This window comes from Saccoglossus kowalevskii, chromosome 21, assembly GCF_978046115.1.
Source record: "Saccoglossus kowalevskii chromosome 21, keSacKowa6.1, whole genome shotgun sequence".
Lineage (NCBI taxonomy): Eukaryota > Metazoa > Hemichordata > Enteropneusta > Harrimaniidae > Saccoglossus > Saccoglossus kowalevskii.
Window position 1 is genome coordinate 5,374,530 of NC_140661.1, and position 18,255 is coordinate 5,392,784.

The window sequence follows — 18,255 nt, forward strand, 5'->3', positions numbered from 1 at the left end:
TTATGTATACATGAACAGTAAACAAGGTTTGATTTTGCAAGCACTTTCGGAAGGTTTTTGAATAACTATGACATAGTAGAAAGAATTTGATCTAATTGCCAGAGATGGCGCTATTTAACACATGTAACAAAGGTAGATCAAATACAGATATTGACCAGCCTTCCACATGGGTAGCTAAGCCCATTACACAAACTGCCATGTGTAAATTGTTTGCAATAACATCAATGTAAGGCAAGTCTTGGATATATTATGACTCATTGCAATATATTTTATTTGGTCCATAAAAAACACATTTGCTTGTTTGTCACAGTATTTCAAGGAACTGTGTTAGTGACATGATACATGCAAACCATTGGGGGGGAGGGTGCTTTTAATTACATATTAGTTCTATCAATAGCACATAATGTGTTTATGTAAATGACAGGTGTGCGTTTGGTCAAAATAATTCACATTTTAATGATTAATACAGAATAGAATCTTTGGTGCGCTTTGATAGTATTCGTTAGCTTTGTCAGTATAATTAATTATTCATTAGTACCAATCAATTTTTGAATAGAAATGTGAATTTTAGAGTTGGCAACAATGTAGGGTATGTGAATGAAGGGGTTATTACATCTCTTACAAGACTTGTCTACAAATGGACTTCTGAATCTGATATAGGAAAATGGGCCAAGTCACTAAAGCACATTCCCAAAACTTTGTCTGACCAAATAAACACTCGAATCCCTTCAAAGTGACCCTGAACGTTAGTAGCTGCACTTTCCTACATGTTAATCACATTTGAGTAATTCATTGACCGTCAATGAACAGGTGGTAGTGAATATGGAAATGACGAGAAAGAACCATATGAACAACTTCTTATGTACTTATTTATTTTGATGCTCTTAAATTTATTTTGCTTTTAAACAGTTGAGATGTTACAAATACTGTTATTCCATTGGTCAGTTATCATGACGTGTGTCAGCACGCAGCATCTCATATTCTGACACATAAAAGTACTGAGTAAGCTCAATAAAAACTGCCTTAATCTTTTTGCAACATAATATTTTTATATAAAATTTTCTATGTTATTTTTGAGTGGACAACAAATGGTGCATATGTTTGACAATGCATTTACATATATTCAAATAAACAATGATGTTGAAAACTGGATGTTCTTGGTTTCTATTTTACAACTCCTCCTCCAGTAATATGGTTTCATCCAGTACTTTGTTTGTGGGTTATACCATATACAGAGAAAGGGGTAGGCGAAACTGCACATGATGGATAAGGTTCACTCGTATCCTCTGTAATGAAAACAAAAAATCCATTAAACTTGAAAAATAAATGAATTAAGATTAAAAGACTGCCACAAAAGAGTCACCTACTGACGCTGTTATTTACCATTCATATTGGCTCTCCATTGTAAGTAGTCAGAACCACTGTCAAAATGACACAACTACAAGGCACCAAGACATATAGGATCGTATAGAAGGGGTTTAAACACCGTGGAAACAATAAAAAAAACAATGACCAGTAGTCGTTAATACTGTATACTTCAAAACTATGAACAAAGGAATTTGTTTATTTTTGATTCGAAAGGTTAGCCTCATCTGAGAAATGGTAGCAGACAAGTTCAATTAATGAAATCTAGTGCATATCCTGACAAATTGACCATCTATTGTTATTAGAAGATAAAAATAATTTCATCATGCTAAGTTCCAATGAAATTGGTTTGTTCTTGTCAAAGAAATAGTTGTGGATATGTTGAGAACAAATATGATAAAAATGGCTGCCAGTCGGCTATATCGGTGTCACATAAAAATGTCAAATTCCACTGAAGCAAAAGTTTTCCTGTCATTCTGTGTAATTTTGACAAACTTACTTGACATAATGTGCAATATCCCAATTGGTGTCAGCTGATGTAGGAGGTTCTATAACAGGGCCGTCTTTTGTTACATAAGCTATTTCAAACTGAAAGATAAAATTCAATTGGAAATATGAATTCAATTCAATTTAAATTTACAAAGACTTGATGACACAGAATACCTATACCCGATGACGCATGCCCTCTAGTGACGAAGCAATCTGTGAAATAAATGGGTGACATGAAGACTGTTTAAAGCATCAATATCAGTTTTATCTGTAGTTGTCTATCATTAAAGATTATGATTTTGAGAGATTTTATTATATTCTAGATGACTACACAACCAAACACAGATGTCTAGTTCAATGACCTTACTTTCATGGATGTCATTTTGACATGAAAGACATAATCTGTCACTAGAGGACAACTCGTACATAAGAATAAATCAAATAAATGGACAACTTTTATTTCTAATTTCAACTCCTGGATACATCACTGTTCTACACAAATTATTGTTCTGCTGGTTACCCACTGTCAGTAGTCTGGAAGGCAAGTTAATATTTCATCTCCATGGTATGTGCATGATTCTGAATATGCTAATTATACAAGCAATGAAAGACGGTTGTACATATTCCTCACATACTACATGAGTGGACAGTTGCCACAATGATGACTGGCCCATTCATTAACTAAATATATAGATATTAGCCCAAATTCCAGATTATTGTGGAAGTACCCAGGCTACCCAATTAGCAAGTAAACGCTGTCCCAGCTGAAGTTGACTGGCCTTAATTTCAATTTCAATATTTTGAACTCTACCTGCAGTCTCAAACTATGATGTTAATTTGGTGATGTCAATGAGACAAGACACACTTGCTGTCATTTTTTTGTGTGGTAAAATGTAGACCTGCTGAACACAATACCTAATTTGTACATGCCTTGAAAAGAAAACTCACCCTATTATAAGATCTGGCATCTCTGTAAAATAATATTTTCATACATTTTGTGATCAAATCTTTTGCTTCTTGTAAGCTCATCTTGTTGTTTTTCTCATAGGCATCTCTGAGGAGTGGCTGAAAACAAAGAAACCGTAGGTTATTACAAAATATACATGACAGCATTGGTTACAGTGGTACAGTTAACAGCATTAATAGGGTTTTACCAGAGGAGAACTAAACCTGCACTTTGAATTCTGAACCACAACAGGACAGAAATTTCTGCAATCTTGGATAATGAAATAAAGCCCAAATCATCATAAAAAGAAACCACATAATTTATTGATTGCACATTTTAAATTTTTTCAATAATCAAAAAAGCAGATTTGACCATATCATATGACATAAAGTCATCATTGGAAACATCAAGAACAGCACAATTAAAGAACATTCCTGAAGGGATTGAACTTCACTGAGGCATCATAGGCCTTGGTGCTTTTCAATACTCACTATATATCATTTCTATATTAACAAGGCAATTTTATCAATTTATGCCTTGAAAATATATACCCTATCAGCTATGAAATTTAAGATCTGAGTCTTGATTGCAGCCCAATCAACAATAGAATGCATCTGCAATCATGTATGCAGTACATTCTTTGTACATATATAGATATAGCGTACCTGTGCCATGTATGCACCATAACCAGTGGCTATCGTAGGGGATTCGTATGCTGTACCAACCATATTTACATAACCAAGGAAACTGAAATCAAATAAAAACAGTAAATGGCATGCATTCAGTATTGAATTAGGATTAACACAGGCAAACATCCATGTTTCATCAAGCCAGTATTTTGATAAATCTATCTCAATATACATTTGAGTGACAAAATTATATTAAAATGAATACATTAAACTTTTATGTAAGAAAATCAACAGTCAAAGAATGAAAACCAAACAACTTTGTAAACAAACTCTGAACATGTAAGTAAAGCAGGAAATTACCATTACAAGGTTTAAAATGAGAACACAGTTCAGAAGTATTCATGAAAAGTAGACAAAAGTAGTTTCCTAAATGATTGCATTGGTCTATTTTATGTTAAGGAATGGTGAACAGATAATTTAACAGCCATGAATACAATATGTTACCAAATGAAGATACAACATAACTTACGGTTCATCTGCATGCATGCCACCAACTACATATACATTCCACAGTGGATTAAATTTAGATCTTCTGTTATACATCACTCTGGTTAACCAGGAAAATAATGATTTAGGTGTATAGCCATGGCCATCATCTAAACATTCATCATCAATGCTGTGCAAGTGAAAAAAAAGTCAGTATCTTGTTAAATATTTATTACTTTTCAAATGCATGGGATTAAGATTTGATTTCCAACTTCATAATAACTTTATTATTATAAATCTTTTCATCCCAGGGATACATCATGGGAATGCCGAAATCCAAAACGTTTAGAACAGATTTAGCGACTTCTTTGTGTCAAACCATGAGCGCAGCCATGTTTGTTTTTATTATAAGAGGATGCTTACATGCGTAATTGTTCCATATTTGGAATTCACGTTTCCTAATATAGTAGAATGAAATACCCAGTGCATTATAATAATAGTACATACTATATAATGATCATCCACAGCTAAAGCTGAGCAAAGAACTATAAGATACATGGCTGTGTGATTTGGTAGATACATAGTTTTTTTATGTCTAAAGAGAATATGTTGGTTTGTTATCTGAATGAGGAATCTCCATCGGGCCCAATTAGAGAGAGGTTAGCTTTACATAATAAATTCAAGTGAAACAAGTCATAATGTGCGAGACAACCTTGGTGCTGTTGTTTATAGACACATCCTAAAGAAACAAACAAAATTGCCATCTGAAAAGCGTCTAAAATTGCATCTTTGGGCTAGGTTCTAGAAAAGCTGTCCATGTATTGTATTTGCTCTATCAGTAGCGTATGCTTACGGTACATAAATACATGGTGTAACCATAGACAAAATACGTCACATTTGAATGATTCAGCTTACATGTCATATATGTCATATTTGGTTTATGTACTATTCTATGACATGTGGAAGTTAAAACATTTGCAGGATTAATAAGCTCCCTTGTACATGAAAATGAAAGTCAATATAAAAACAGAAGTTTATACTTACATTCTTTGTTCAACTACAGCTTTTAGGAACTGAAAATCTGCCACATCACCTGATCCTCCAAGTATTGTGTTGTTATTGGCAGCATAAATTCTGGATATCTGTCGGAATCTAGCTAATGAACCATAAGAACCTAATGTGTCCGCAGCAATCATTACACCACCATCAAACTTGATACCAAGTACTGAAGTACCTGTTGTCATAGGTTGCCTAAAAAAAAAAATACAATAAAATAGTTTTAAAAATTGCTTATTCATCCTGGTAACTGCCAATTTGAACTTGTGGGAAATTTTATTCATTTTGATTTACAAAACCAATGTTTAATGATGTTAAAAATTAATTTTTTCCAATTACCGGTAGGTCAAAATAAATCCAGTTTCAATTGAAATCTTGTACGATTTTGCATCATTTTTGGCCAAAAAAAGTTTAAGGTAAGAAATACATAATTTGTTTTTTGGCCACAGAAGTCTTTTATATGCTACAACTGTTTAGTCTCTGTGCAATTGTGTGCTAATACAACATCCTGAATATTTCTTGTATGTATATTTTCTAGACAGATACTGTAAACCACACTAACCATGTCAGGATATTTATAACTGAGCTATAGTCAAGTAAATCATAATAAAATCCAGCATTCTCATTGGCTGAATGTCTATTCACTTGGGAGCCCTGGCAGTGATTGACTGTGATGACATGAATTATTACCTTTTTAACAACTCTTCTTCAACAATTGTAACTAAAAGGAAGTTGCATTTCCCTCATAATTTTAAAAACCATGTAAAGCATCAACATTATCTATATGTTAAACCACAGGCCCTGAATCAATTAATATGACAGTAAGTAAATCATGGGAAAAACATTACTTTACACACCTCTCAAGAAAGTTGAGGTCACAAGCTGTGACGTTTGAGGTTGCAGTCAACTTATAAAGATCGCTGTATTGCTGAATGGCACTGATATTGACATTTATTTGGAAAGAGTTCTTTAATAACACCTCACCCCAATCTGAACCCTAACACTCCACCCTCCTCAAATGTAATTAAATATACCCCTCCAAATAACTATACGTGACCCGAAGAGGGGTATATACAATTGAAATGGGAGAGGGCACAGCAGGGGCAGGGTTAGGATTAGAGTTGTGGGTGAGGGAGACCTAAGGAAGTCCTACCAGTATGGTAAGTGTTTTTTTTTTCATTAACAACATATTAATTGATTCAAGTGATTGTGTGTTAGACTCTTTATGATGGAGACAGGTGGGTTATATTTTCAACTGTCATTAAAAACGGAAGTCAACCGAGTATTTATTTAGCACAGCGACGTCAGTAATTTCTGATAGCAATTATTTAAAAACAAGCAGCCTATCGGCTGAGATAGCTCCGCTGTTAGAAATGCACATTTCAATTAAAGAACTGAAGACATCATCAGAAAATGAACAATATGTATAGTATCAAAGCAATCGGACTTACAGTTTTTAACAAGAAGTCGAAAATATCACTTTCTACCAAAAATGACCAAAATATTCACCAAAATTAGAGAATTGAAGATATCATCACAAAATGAACAAATCTGAGAAAGGTCTACATGTAGTATCTATATATGTAATATCAAAGCAATTGAACTTTTGGTTTTTAACAAGAAGTCGAAAATATCACTTTTTACCAAATATGACAAAAATATTCATCAAAATTATAGAATCCAAGATATCATCACGAAATGAACAAATCTGAGAAAGGTCTACATGTAGTATTTAAATATGTAATATCAAAGCAATTGAACTATTGGTTTTTAACAAGAAGTCGAAAATATCACTTTTTACCAAAAATTACAAAAATATTCACGAAAATTAGAGAATTGAAGACATCATCACAAAATGAACAAATCTGAGAGAGGTCCACATGTAGTACCTATATATGTAATATCAAAGCAATCGGACTTGTGGTTTTTAACAAGAAGTCGAAAATATCACTTTTTACCAAAAATTACAAAAATATTCACCAAAATTAGAGAATTGAAGATATCATCACAAAATGAACAAATCTGAGAGAGGTCCACATGTAGTACCTATATATGTAGTATCAAAGCAATTGGACTTGCGGTTTTTAACAAGAAGTCAAAAATATCACTTTTTAGCAAAAATGATAAAAATATTCACCAAAATTAGAGAATTAAAGATATCAACATGAAATGAACAAACCTAAGAGAGGTCTACCCAAGGTACATATACACCAAGTATCAAAGCATTCAGGCTTGTAGTTTTCAAGAAGAAGTCGAAAAAGTAAAACATTGACACGGACGACGACGACGGACGACGACGGACAATCACTCATATGATAAGCTCCGCTCGACAAAGTCGACAGCGGAGCTAACAAGCTAACAATTGTAGTACAATCATATTATTTATATCATGATAATATCAACGATATAAACGACCATCAACATAACATTATTCTTCTGCTGACTCACGCGTGCAAATTGAAGTTGAGGTGAATATCAGAAATATCAGGGGATTTTTTTTAAATAATCACACTTACAGTGTATGTTTTGTTGGTCCATTCCAGGAGGATGTTGAGCCACCGGGTAAATTATAAAAAGATCCTGGTCTTGGACCGTTTTGCCAGAGAGGATCGTACAAAACACAGTTGTCCGCCATGATGAAGTCTGCAAATCCATCAAACCTCGCGAGAATATGCGAGACTATGCTCAAACGGGGTCAACGGGTCGTTAAATTATTATACGCAAAAATGATATAATTTTTGCTATTGCATGTTACCACAAGTTTATTCAAGTGATAGAGTGACATTTGTAAATAATAATAAAGCCCAAAACGCAAAATGTTGAGTTGTGATTTATTAACCAATAACCAAATGCTTTACAGTACCGCTGAATACTTTAGCTAGAGCCAATCACATCATTCGTTTTAAAACACCATCGTTGCGAAAGCGAGGTCGATTCTCCCTGGTTACGAACATCCATAACAGTTTGGAAGCCATATTTCGAACCTTGTGTCGCCTCTAAACTAGAGTACTAGTCAATTTACTGATTGTTTGGGCCCTTGTCGGCATTTTAAAGACCATGGTAAGTTATTTCAGTGTTATGTGTGCTATTCATATCAAGATATTCAGAAAAAGTGTCTGTGATCGTCGGCAAAACAGCATGAATCGGCCATTGGGCAGTCTTGCCGTGACTTTCCCGCGAATCGGCGTTGATTGTAGATGTCATTGATCACTAACGCAAAATATACCTCAATCTGAACAAATTTATTCTGTTTTCACTTCGACACTTTAATATGCTTTGATGCAATCTTTATATTATTACAAATGTCACGTTTGTATGTCCCGTACCCGCACGGATCGGCGAGTTTAGACACGCTATTTTACTTGGCCTATATATATATATACCAAATATATGTACCATGACAATCCGTTACTCTATGCGCCCACCTTATGTTTCTGTAGCGAAATGGTCAAATCAACATTGAAAATCGCCATTATTGAATGCTGCATTTATATTGATACCGTATGCTGACATCCCATAATACCATTTTTGGATTTGTTCATTTAAAGTTTGAGCACTTTTTTTTTTATTTAAGCGCTTGTGGTAAGACATAAAAACCAGGTTCATACCCAACGTGTCCAACCATTGTATATACTAGTATTAGAAAATGCTCAAATCAAAATGGACATGTAGGATAACAAAAAATTGACCTAGGCTATTTAGAGCCCTATTTTAGATTTCTAGACATCTCGACCCAAAAATTTCTCGACCCAAGACACTTCGACCCAAATTGGACATCTCGACCCAGACACCCTGGGCATCTCAACCCACCGCATCGACCTGACCCTATCTAAGTGTGGCGACGCGAACCTCTATCTAGTTCAACGTTGATAATGTTGCTCTTAAAATTCTCGCGATATTGCGTATCGTGCTGTATATGAATGCTGTGTTTGAATGAACGACATCTATTGATTCGAAACATTGAAAACGGGGAACATGATCGAACCACAGGGGCTTGACGATCTATTCGTCTCAATGCGTGGACGTCTATGGGGCCGTGGGACTATGTCCCGGTACAGGACCTTTCCCTTGCTCAAAGGAAAGGAAATTATGGAATTAAAACAGTTTAGTAATGTAAAGCAAGCATATGTTATTAAATTTAATCATCATGCTCCGAAACCACAAAAATCACTAATACTTGTTTCCGGCCGATCAGCCGGAGATAAGTATTAGTGATTTTCGTCCTGTACCGGGACATAGTCGCTCGGTCCTATAGACGTCCATGCATTGAGACGAATAGATCGTCAAGCTCCTGTGGATCGAACCGAACCTTAAACACAAATCGACCGCCATCTTTGGTTCTACCATTTAACGCAGTGGGTAGGTGTATATAACGTAACATCGATGTGACACACGTTGACACGGCAAGAATACATAAGATAAAAACAAATAGTTTGTTAACGCTATTTCATGTCGTTTGTTACGTGTGAATATTAGTGGCAACACGTTTCGGTGTCACCTCCTTTGAAAAATCACCCATCAAGTGCAATGGATCAATCCAAAAATGACATCACTTCCAGGGGTCGCGTGCTGTGAAATGAACAGCGAAAGCAGCAAAAAATAATAAATCAGTGAAACAAACACTGTGTTCTACGCGCACGACGCTATTGGGAAAAGTACGATGCTATTGGGGTTAGGTCAAGGCGGCGGGTCATCTGAAATAGGTGGGTCGAGATGTCTAGGGGTCCTGGGTCGAGTTGTCCAATGAAAAATGGGTCGAGATTTTTTTGGGTCGAGATGTCCAGCACCCGTTAGAGGTATGAGCACTTTATTTCAGAAGACTCCATTCTATATAATTGCACCATTGTCTATTATTTACACTTGTAATCTGAGTTTTGTTTCCCAATCTGTTTAATCAGTCTAAGTAGCAACAGTTACTTGAAGAAGAAGAATATTATATGTCACCAACAATTTGAAACATTGATTACTAATTCATGGAACTCAAATGTTAAGCTGCAACTAAATTGATCTAATTCCTTAAACATCGAAAGTCTTCAATTATTAAGAAGTTATCAATTACTGTAAAACCATTTATTTTCATTATTATTTATTATTTTGATATTTTGAGCATAATCATTGGGTTCTTGAATTTACCAGGAAAACAATGAGTTCTATTGTTATTCTACATGTTCATGTGGATTTAATTTAGTTCGAGTAATAATAATAAGATTAGAACTCACATCATAGTTTAACTGTATACATGACAATATATTATCTCTTGACATCTTCGCTGTAGCGAGGATGTGAAGCTGCTCCCATCCCCATGACATTTCTGACTACTGTAAAATGACTAATTTTCACTGGGTTTAAATTTCACTGATTTACCATTTCAGGCATATTCAGTGGGTTTTAAATTCACGGTTTTATCATTTAGATAATGTGTTCTATGCTAAATTTTACATATTCACTGTGTTTTAATTTAGCGCATTTTTCCAGTCAGCGAAATAAGCTAAATTAAAACCCAGTGAATAATTACCCCCTTTACAGTATTTTAAAATGGTTAAAGTAATTCACAAATTATGGTTCAACTGCAATGTTGTGTAGAATATGGGTGTGCAGTTTTATATACCCCACCATTTTGTAACTAATTTTTAGAATACTTGTATATAAATCAATGTTTCATACCCAAAACTTGCACTGCAAACATCATAAGCCCTAAGACTAATTTTTCTCTTCGAAATGGCCAAATAATTACACTTGTGTTGTAATAATAATAATAATAATAATAATCAAATTTTATTGCATCCTTAGAAATTACAATATTTCTTTTGGTAAAAAGCAATAAATATATCCATACACAACACAATTACAATACAATATAAATAGATACGTTAAAGTTTTCTGTACTCCATGGCTTTAAGTAGATAGGTCCCCATACATTTAATTGCCTTGGAGTCCTTGTTGCTCATCAAAAATATAAAATTACTCAATTTATCTCCTGCATTAGTTAATGTAATTTCTGTGAGCAATTCATGTCTAATATATTTGTACCGATCACATTCTAAAAGGAAGTGAACTTCATCTTCTATTTTATTTTGGAAACACAAATTACAAATTCTTTTTTCAATGGGAGTTTTTGGCTGTGTGTGCCTTCCTTTTTCAATAGCCAAACAATGGTTACTTGTTCGGAAGCGTGACATGCAGACTTGATGTTTTTTCGGAAGACAATTTAAGTATGACTCAAAATTATAAGTGTTTTTGAATTTTGCATATGTTCTTAGTTTTGTGTTTTCTTGATTGACATTCTGTTTCCAAAATGTAATATAGTTTTCTTTTAAAGTCTTATCATTGTTCTTTATATTCAAATCTGTTTTACTAGTTTGAATTCTTGAGTCAATAACTAAATTCTGAACCGATGAACACCATGGTAAATTGAATTTCATTTGTTCATAATATGCTTGTTTTGTAAGACATTTATCTGGAAGCCCTTGTATACGTAACCGATACTTGATAAGGTTTTTCTTGGTGTGTATTAGTAATGGGAAACAGCCCAACTCTGCCCTACAAGCTAAATTTGCACCAAATTTATTTAGGCCTAGAATATTTCTATGTAATTAAAAATTACTCACCTATGGTGAGACTATTGCAAACCTATATTACTCCACTGCCTTATTATTATTATCTAATTAATTATTATTTCTATTTGTAATTCTAATTTCCTCTGTGATTTCTTGAATCACAATTCATGAATTTACCCTAACTCTTATTCAATAAAAGTATTCACAAATTTCAATCTGAGCTGTTTTACACACATGTAACGATGTTGGGTTCATGTGTATTTAGTACCGTGTATTAGAAGCCACATTCATTTATTTTCAACAATTGAGATCTAAAAAATTCACTGTTTCTCATATGTGTTAGTTGCTTCATCTTTTCTGTTGCATTGTACCACAGTCTATCTATAAAGAGACTGTGATTGTACCTACCATTTTAATGGAAGCTGCAGTACTGATTTTACAGTACTAAAGCATGTGTGATTTGTATAGCTCAGCACCAGTGCTGTTTGAATCAATCATGTCCTAATTGCTGTAATTGTTTCTATTGTTCATTTATTCCAAGTTAATTTAGATACTTTACTGATAGTGGTAGTATTCTTTACACATTAGGCGACAGTTAGGCGAAACCTCACCCATTCTCAACAGCAGAAAGTGCTGGCCTCAAATCGAGAAAGAGAAAATCTGCGAGAAGACACAATAAAACGTCTTGGCGAAGAGAAATTGTTGGAAGCTAATATGGCTTCTGCAGAAAGGGTTGAGAATAAAAGATTTATTCGTCGTATGCAGCAAGAACAGCAAGAGAGAGAAATGGAAGAATCAATAATAAGAGTAAGTTAGTTTGTGGTATTAAGAAAATTTAACAACAATTTTCTCTCAGTTATATCCTAGATCAGAGTGCTTGTATATTCATGTTTAATTTTTCATTTGTATTTTGTTATCAACAGTCAGAAGAAATTAGAAGGCAGCGTGAATTAGAACAAGAACAGGAAGAAAGACTTGCCCGGGAAATGGAGAGACTTAAACTTGATAATCTAAGAGATGAAAAAATGAGACAACAGATTAGAGAAAACAGTGTTGAGTTACGTGAATTGGAGGCTAAACTGAAAGCCGGTTACATGGCAAAGGAAAGAGCAGCACAGATAGCTGAGAAAGAAGCAATGAAATATGAAAAAACGGTATGTAGAGATGGGATGAATCTTTAATGTAGAAAATCTTACTATGAACTGATTACCAACCAAATATTGCCTGCTACTATATCATACTAAACATTGTGGGTTTATGTGCTACACAGTATTATCACTAGGTACTCTAACCACAATAGGAAAAGCCTGAGATGACTAGCTACATTGTCATAAAATGAGGCTGAGTTCATGTGTTTTAGGTGCATTAAAACAGCACATGATAAGAACAAAACATGGATTTCAATAGTAATCATTGAAGCCTATCGTATGACATTTGTTGTCAGAATTCATCCTGTATTTAATTCATGCAGTAGATTATTGTTTGGATATTCTATGGCAATTAATTTTTTGGAAACCAAATAGAAAGTGGAATATTTTATCCTTATACATTTATTGTAGTTAGTTTCTATTAATCAATGTTTAGTTTCAAGAGAAACAGTGAATCAAGTGTATCGGTACCTAGTTTTGTATGTCTCATGGACGTTGTTGTTCACTTTGCCAAAATCATGTCAGTGGGTTTGGGAGGCTTTGTGAACTATTGGATGAAGACTATAACAATTGTTCACTCCATGTGTTGTTTTTGTCTTCTATGCTTGTAAATAAAATTTCACTCATCTTTGCAACAGTATAGTAAAGTTCTAGAGGATGACATTCTCTCATATTGTAAATCAATCTATCATTTACAGTCACGTGATTCAGAGATTGCACGTATGATGAAAGAAGAATCTGAACGGGCCGAAGAAGAAAGAAGGAAAAAAGAGACTGAAAGATGGCAGGAAAGTGTTCGATATCAACAAGAGTTGGAAATACAGTTGGAGGAACAGGAAATGAAAAAACAGCAGGCTTATGAGGAATTTTTGAAGGAAAAACTTATGATAGATGAGATTGTCAGAAAGATATACGAGGAAGATGAAAGGTGAGTTTACATTATATACAGGGTGTGGAGATCTGTGCATAATGTATTAACCCACTGAATGATATTTAAGATATTTGGATGGAGAAAAGAGAGAGATTGGGTGGAGAGGACACACTTTTTAAAACTGCTGATGTATATAGGCAAAAACGAAACATATCCGTCTACTATTGTATATACCGTAAAAAAAATTCGACCAGCTTTGAATAATTTGTTTTTTTGAAAGTCAAATTTTTAGACTCACGAAAGTGGATGAAATTTTGGAGGAAATATTGGTCACTTTGGAATAACATGGGAAGCTTTTTTGGTTTCTTAGAAAGTGGAATAAACAACGATAGTACGGACAAATTTGTTTAAAATAACGCGTAGTAAGTGTTCAGCTAGGGGTCACGACCTACATGACTTAATTGTGATGATATCTCTTTTTGGAGGATGTGGTGGCCCTGAAAAGGGCTATTTGATTTGTGCAGCAAAATATACTGTTGCAGTCATTACTGGATATCGGTGAACCCCTCGAACCAAGGCTCTAAGTCGTCAGTGTCGTCCAAGATGTCGGTGACAGCCTGTTCGTTGTGTGTGAGGCTATCCTCACTGCCATCTAGTACATTGGATATGCGGATTAACGGATGTCCGGGCGGATGTGTACCACTCCGTCCCAAATGTGTGAGACTGATATTACCGGACGCTGTCTTTTAGAAAATCACTGTAATTGTGATTTTGGCAATTTCTACATTGGTAAAATAAACTGCGAATAGGCCTACGTTGTTTCAAAATACACAAACCGGGAAGTCAAATAAGTGTTAAAGTCTGATGTTTTTTTATTAAATAATAAATTTCATAGAGATAACAATAAATACATGTGACTGAAATGTTATTTTAGTTCATGCAAATTACGTTGAAGCAAACCTGACCTCGCTCACACTCGACGAGTACAAGAGTACAGAAATAATCTGACAGGGTTGGTGTGAATTACCAAGATTTTCGGGATATGAAAGTTTGGTCGAATTATCAGAGTCACAAAAAACTGCCATTTCTGGGCTTGGTCAAAACTCCAAAGGTTGAAAAATAATGGAAACTCACAAAAAAACACAGGCGAGCGAACTTTTAGAGTGGTTAAAATTCTAGAGTTTTTACGGTATGTATATATACATACAAAATATACTCTGCTTAACATATAATGTAAGAGTTCAAATTCAATTCTTTGTATGCAGCCATGAAAAGATTGGCTTGTGACACACTCACTGACTATACAAGCTAATTTTGCTGATTAGTGAAAATAAAAATTGCTGTGAAAAACACAATATTCTTATTGTTCATCTGTCCACATGTAATACTTATCACTTACTGAAATCTACTATGTATCACAGAGAACGTCAGAGAGAAAGGGAGAAGAGGATGGCAACCCAGAGATACATTGAAGAATTCAAAGGTGCAAGACAGGAATGGAAAATACAAGAAAGAGAACGTTTGGAAGCAGAGAACAGGAAAATTCTGGAATTTGCTATGTTGCAGCAAAAAAGAGAAGAAGAGCGTATGGAATCTAAAAGAGCAAAAGAAGAAGCAATGTCACATGTACAGGAATTGGTAAGGAAAAGTTATCATTTAGATTATTTACTACTCAGTTTGACTGAATATATCATGACCTGGCACAGAAAACAACAGTAAAGATATCAAAAACATTCACTAAATATGATTCATTCTTGTTTCTTACTAGCTTACTAAAAAGATCGCTGGTGAAGCTGAAATGCGTGAGGAGATGGAACGCATACGTAATGAACTTTACATTGAGGAACAAGAAGAAGCTGATAGACAGCGAGAAAAGGAAGAGATTGAAAGGCGTATTAAACAGAGACTAGATTTACAGAGAACACACCAGGAACAACTTGCATTGAAAGCAATGCGTAGAGAAGCAGAGCTTGCTGAAGATGAGGAATTCAGGAAACAGGTATGTATCACCATAGCAACATTAATTTAAACTAAATTTGTTTGTTGCAAAGTTTGTTGTACATCTGTTATCATTCTGGGATTTATTTATTGAACAATTCTGTGGTTGTATTGATTTCTGACAAAGTATTTGTACTACCCCCGGTATAAGACCTCAATAGCAACATTTAATGCTATGCTTTGTTAATAACCAATATTCTTACATTGTGTCTGTTAGATGTTGGCTAAATTTGCCGAAGATGATCGTATTGAACAAATGAATGCCCAGAGACGACGTATGAAACAACAAGAACACAAACGTGCAGTGGAGCAATTGTTGGAACAAAGACGTGCTCAGTTTGCGGCTGATAAGTCTAGAGAACTTGGCGAACGACGTGAGGAAGAACAACTTGAAATGCTACGTAATCAAGTCATTGAAGAAGAAAGACAGAAACTCCTCAGAGAACATGCAACTAGGCTACTTGGTTACTTACCAAAGGTGAGAATCTAGAATTTAATAGCAATTTATTGAAGTTCATGTTTTGATTGTACACTGCCTGCAATTACCAAGTAACCAGGCAACCCCCTGGGTACAAAATCACTCAAACATTTAATATCACAACATGCTCTATTTCTTTTTCACAAATGATTTCCTCGTTGAATTATGTATTTCAGTCAGAAAGTAAACTAAGAATTATACAATAGTATAAAAGAAAAACATGATGATATGTAGTTGAGTTTATAACATTTCTATTGTCACGCTTGAATCAAATTGTTCAATTGAACAAACATTTCAAATTATTAATACTCCATCTTTCAAGGCATCATTGGAGAATTCTCATTGACTCAGAAGTTCCAACTGTTATATGAGAAATAAAGTCAATGAAAAGACAATAACAGTTTTAACTATAATAACATATATAAAATAAAATAATTGTAATTTAACTGCACTGTCTACTTTTAAGTATTTCACATATTGTATCTTTCTCAGAGTATCTATGTGTTAAACCACATGTCTAGATGTTGTATTTCTGTTTTCACGTAAAGTTAACCATGCTGTTATTTTTTTTTACTTCTTTCAGGGCGTCATTCGTGATGAGAAAGACCTTGAACTTTTTGATGATAATTTTAAGAAGGCCTATGCAGAAAGACAAAAGGAGCTGTATGATGACTATTGAGACAAATATGTGTGTAAATAGGACTAATTTAAAACAAAAAAGTTTCAAAAAACACCTTTATGAAATTTTCAGAATTATTCTCTGAGAATGTTTTATCAATTTTCAACTTGCCCCGTGGAATGAATGGGGAAGATGCTGAGTGGATTTGTCTGCAGCAAAAATTTTTGTGTGCAGGTCAATTTAGACATGTACATCTGATTATGTAAATATTTGATTTGTAATAAACTATTAAATATAAAATTGTGATCAATCATGTTAACAGGGATAGTATTCCAACACTGCCCATGTGCCTTGTGTTTCACAATGCTTAAATTGTTTTGTACGCTGTATTATCTTTTATTTATACACTTGTAGTGAAATATTTCAAAATATCCCAGGGTGCAATGTTGTTATGGTCATTCATGAGTTTTGCACTAATACTAAGTATGCATCAGCAACATGTTAGTTAGAATCAAAAACTTGATAATGGTTCTTAAAATTGGTCATGGTATTGAGGAAATAATCAGTTTTGTTTAGCACGAGGTACATGCATAACGTTAGTTGTAACAATTTCATTAGCATGTTTGTTTTATCCGCCAGTGCAACGTGGTGTTGTCTACCGATCATCTATTACTAAACTAGAACATAAACAGTACTGACCTGTTTTCTGAAAGTAATTGACCCCACTGCAGTGTTGCATCCAATCAATGTTCAACACCGGGAGTTTCACTTCAATGCTGACATAAACAATACTTGCGTCTTTTTATTCCCAACTATTCAGTGAATCACAAACTATGAATGAGGTCTTGAGAAATAGTAAATACAGTAACACCTGAATCTGCAATACCTTCCCTGAATTCAAGACTAGCACTAAACCAACAAAAGGCATTTCCGAAGCATAAGACCTTCATTGAAATGGTGCAGTGCTGTGTTTACATGATTCATAGTCTGTGTTTGCAGCAGTATTTACAATTTAACTTTCCAAGGATGCAATTTGTGTATACAGTTTTGTTGTTTATATTAGATTTATACTTGCTGTTTGTAATGTATGAAAAAAAATTAAAAAAATGTTGATACTTAAATTTGGTTCAATTTTGTCTATTAAGATTTTAACATTTTTATCCAGCCTTGTCTGTGGACTCCTGCCTAGTGTTAGCGACCATGATGAGCTTTATAATTTCCGTAGCAAACAAAGTTTGTGGTTAAAAACTATTTGTGACCTGACAGTACCGGAGTAGATGTTGCCATGTTCCCCTCACTCAAACAATCTGGTTTCTTGAAATGGATTCAAGTTAGAAATCTGACATTGAAATGACCCTTATGACAAGTGTATATCAACTTGAATAGATCTTAAATCAGCGTTGTATAATTATGTAGAAATTATTAAAATGACAACACTGGCATTCATCTTATTTGAATTTAATAATTATCTTATTTTTGCCTGCAATGTTAATAAGAAAAGTATATGAATGAAAATTCTTTAAACTGACTTTAAATACGTTAGTGTGAAGTTCTAAAAGTGAGTTTCAAACATTGCTTTGAAAGTTGTTCTGAAAGTAAAAATAAAGTATATT

At 34.2% G+C, this 18,255-nt stretch overlaps 2 protein-coding genes across 2 annotated transcripts; one reads left to right on the forward strand and one right to left on the reverse strand.

Annotated features, from left to right (window-relative positions):
• Nucleotides 1–855: 855 nt before the first annotated feature.
• On the reverse strand, nucleotides 856–7,631 carry LOC100370137 (proteasome subunit beta type-4-like). The gene is made up of 7 exons (XM_085495171.1): nucleotides 7,488–7,631; nucleotides 4,960–5,166; nucleotides 3,959–4,105; nucleotides 3,466–3,547; nucleotides 2,803–2,919; nucleotides 1,865–1,953; nucleotides 856–1,286 (listed from the first exon to the last, which is right to left on the reverse strand). Exons 1-7 carry the CDS (start codon nucleotides 7,604–7,606, stop codon nucleotides 1,274–1,276), a joined length of 774 nt encoding a protein of 257 aa, XP_085351297.1. The 5' UTR covers nucleotides 7,607–7,631; the 3' UTR covers nucleotides 856–1,273.
• Nucleotides 7,632–7,919: 288 nt separating this feature from the next.
• Nucleotides 7,920–16,942, forward strand: LOC100369694 (meiosis-specific nuclear structural protein 1-like). The gene is made up of 8 exons (XM_002740718.4): nucleotides 7,920–8,031; nucleotides 12,117–12,335; nucleotides 12,452–12,682; nucleotides 13,375–13,604; nucleotides 14,969–15,185; nucleotides 15,316–15,546; nucleotides 15,763–16,023; nucleotides 16,607–16,942. The coding sequence occupies exons 1-8, from the start codon at nucleotides 8,029–8,031 to the stop codon at nucleotides 16,700–16,702; spliced, it is 1,488 nt and encodes a 495-aa protein (XP_002740764.1). The 5' UTR covers nucleotides 7,920–8,028; the 3' UTR covers nucleotides 16,703–16,942.
• The last annotated feature ends 1,313 nt before the right edge of the window (nucleotides 16,943–18,255 follow it).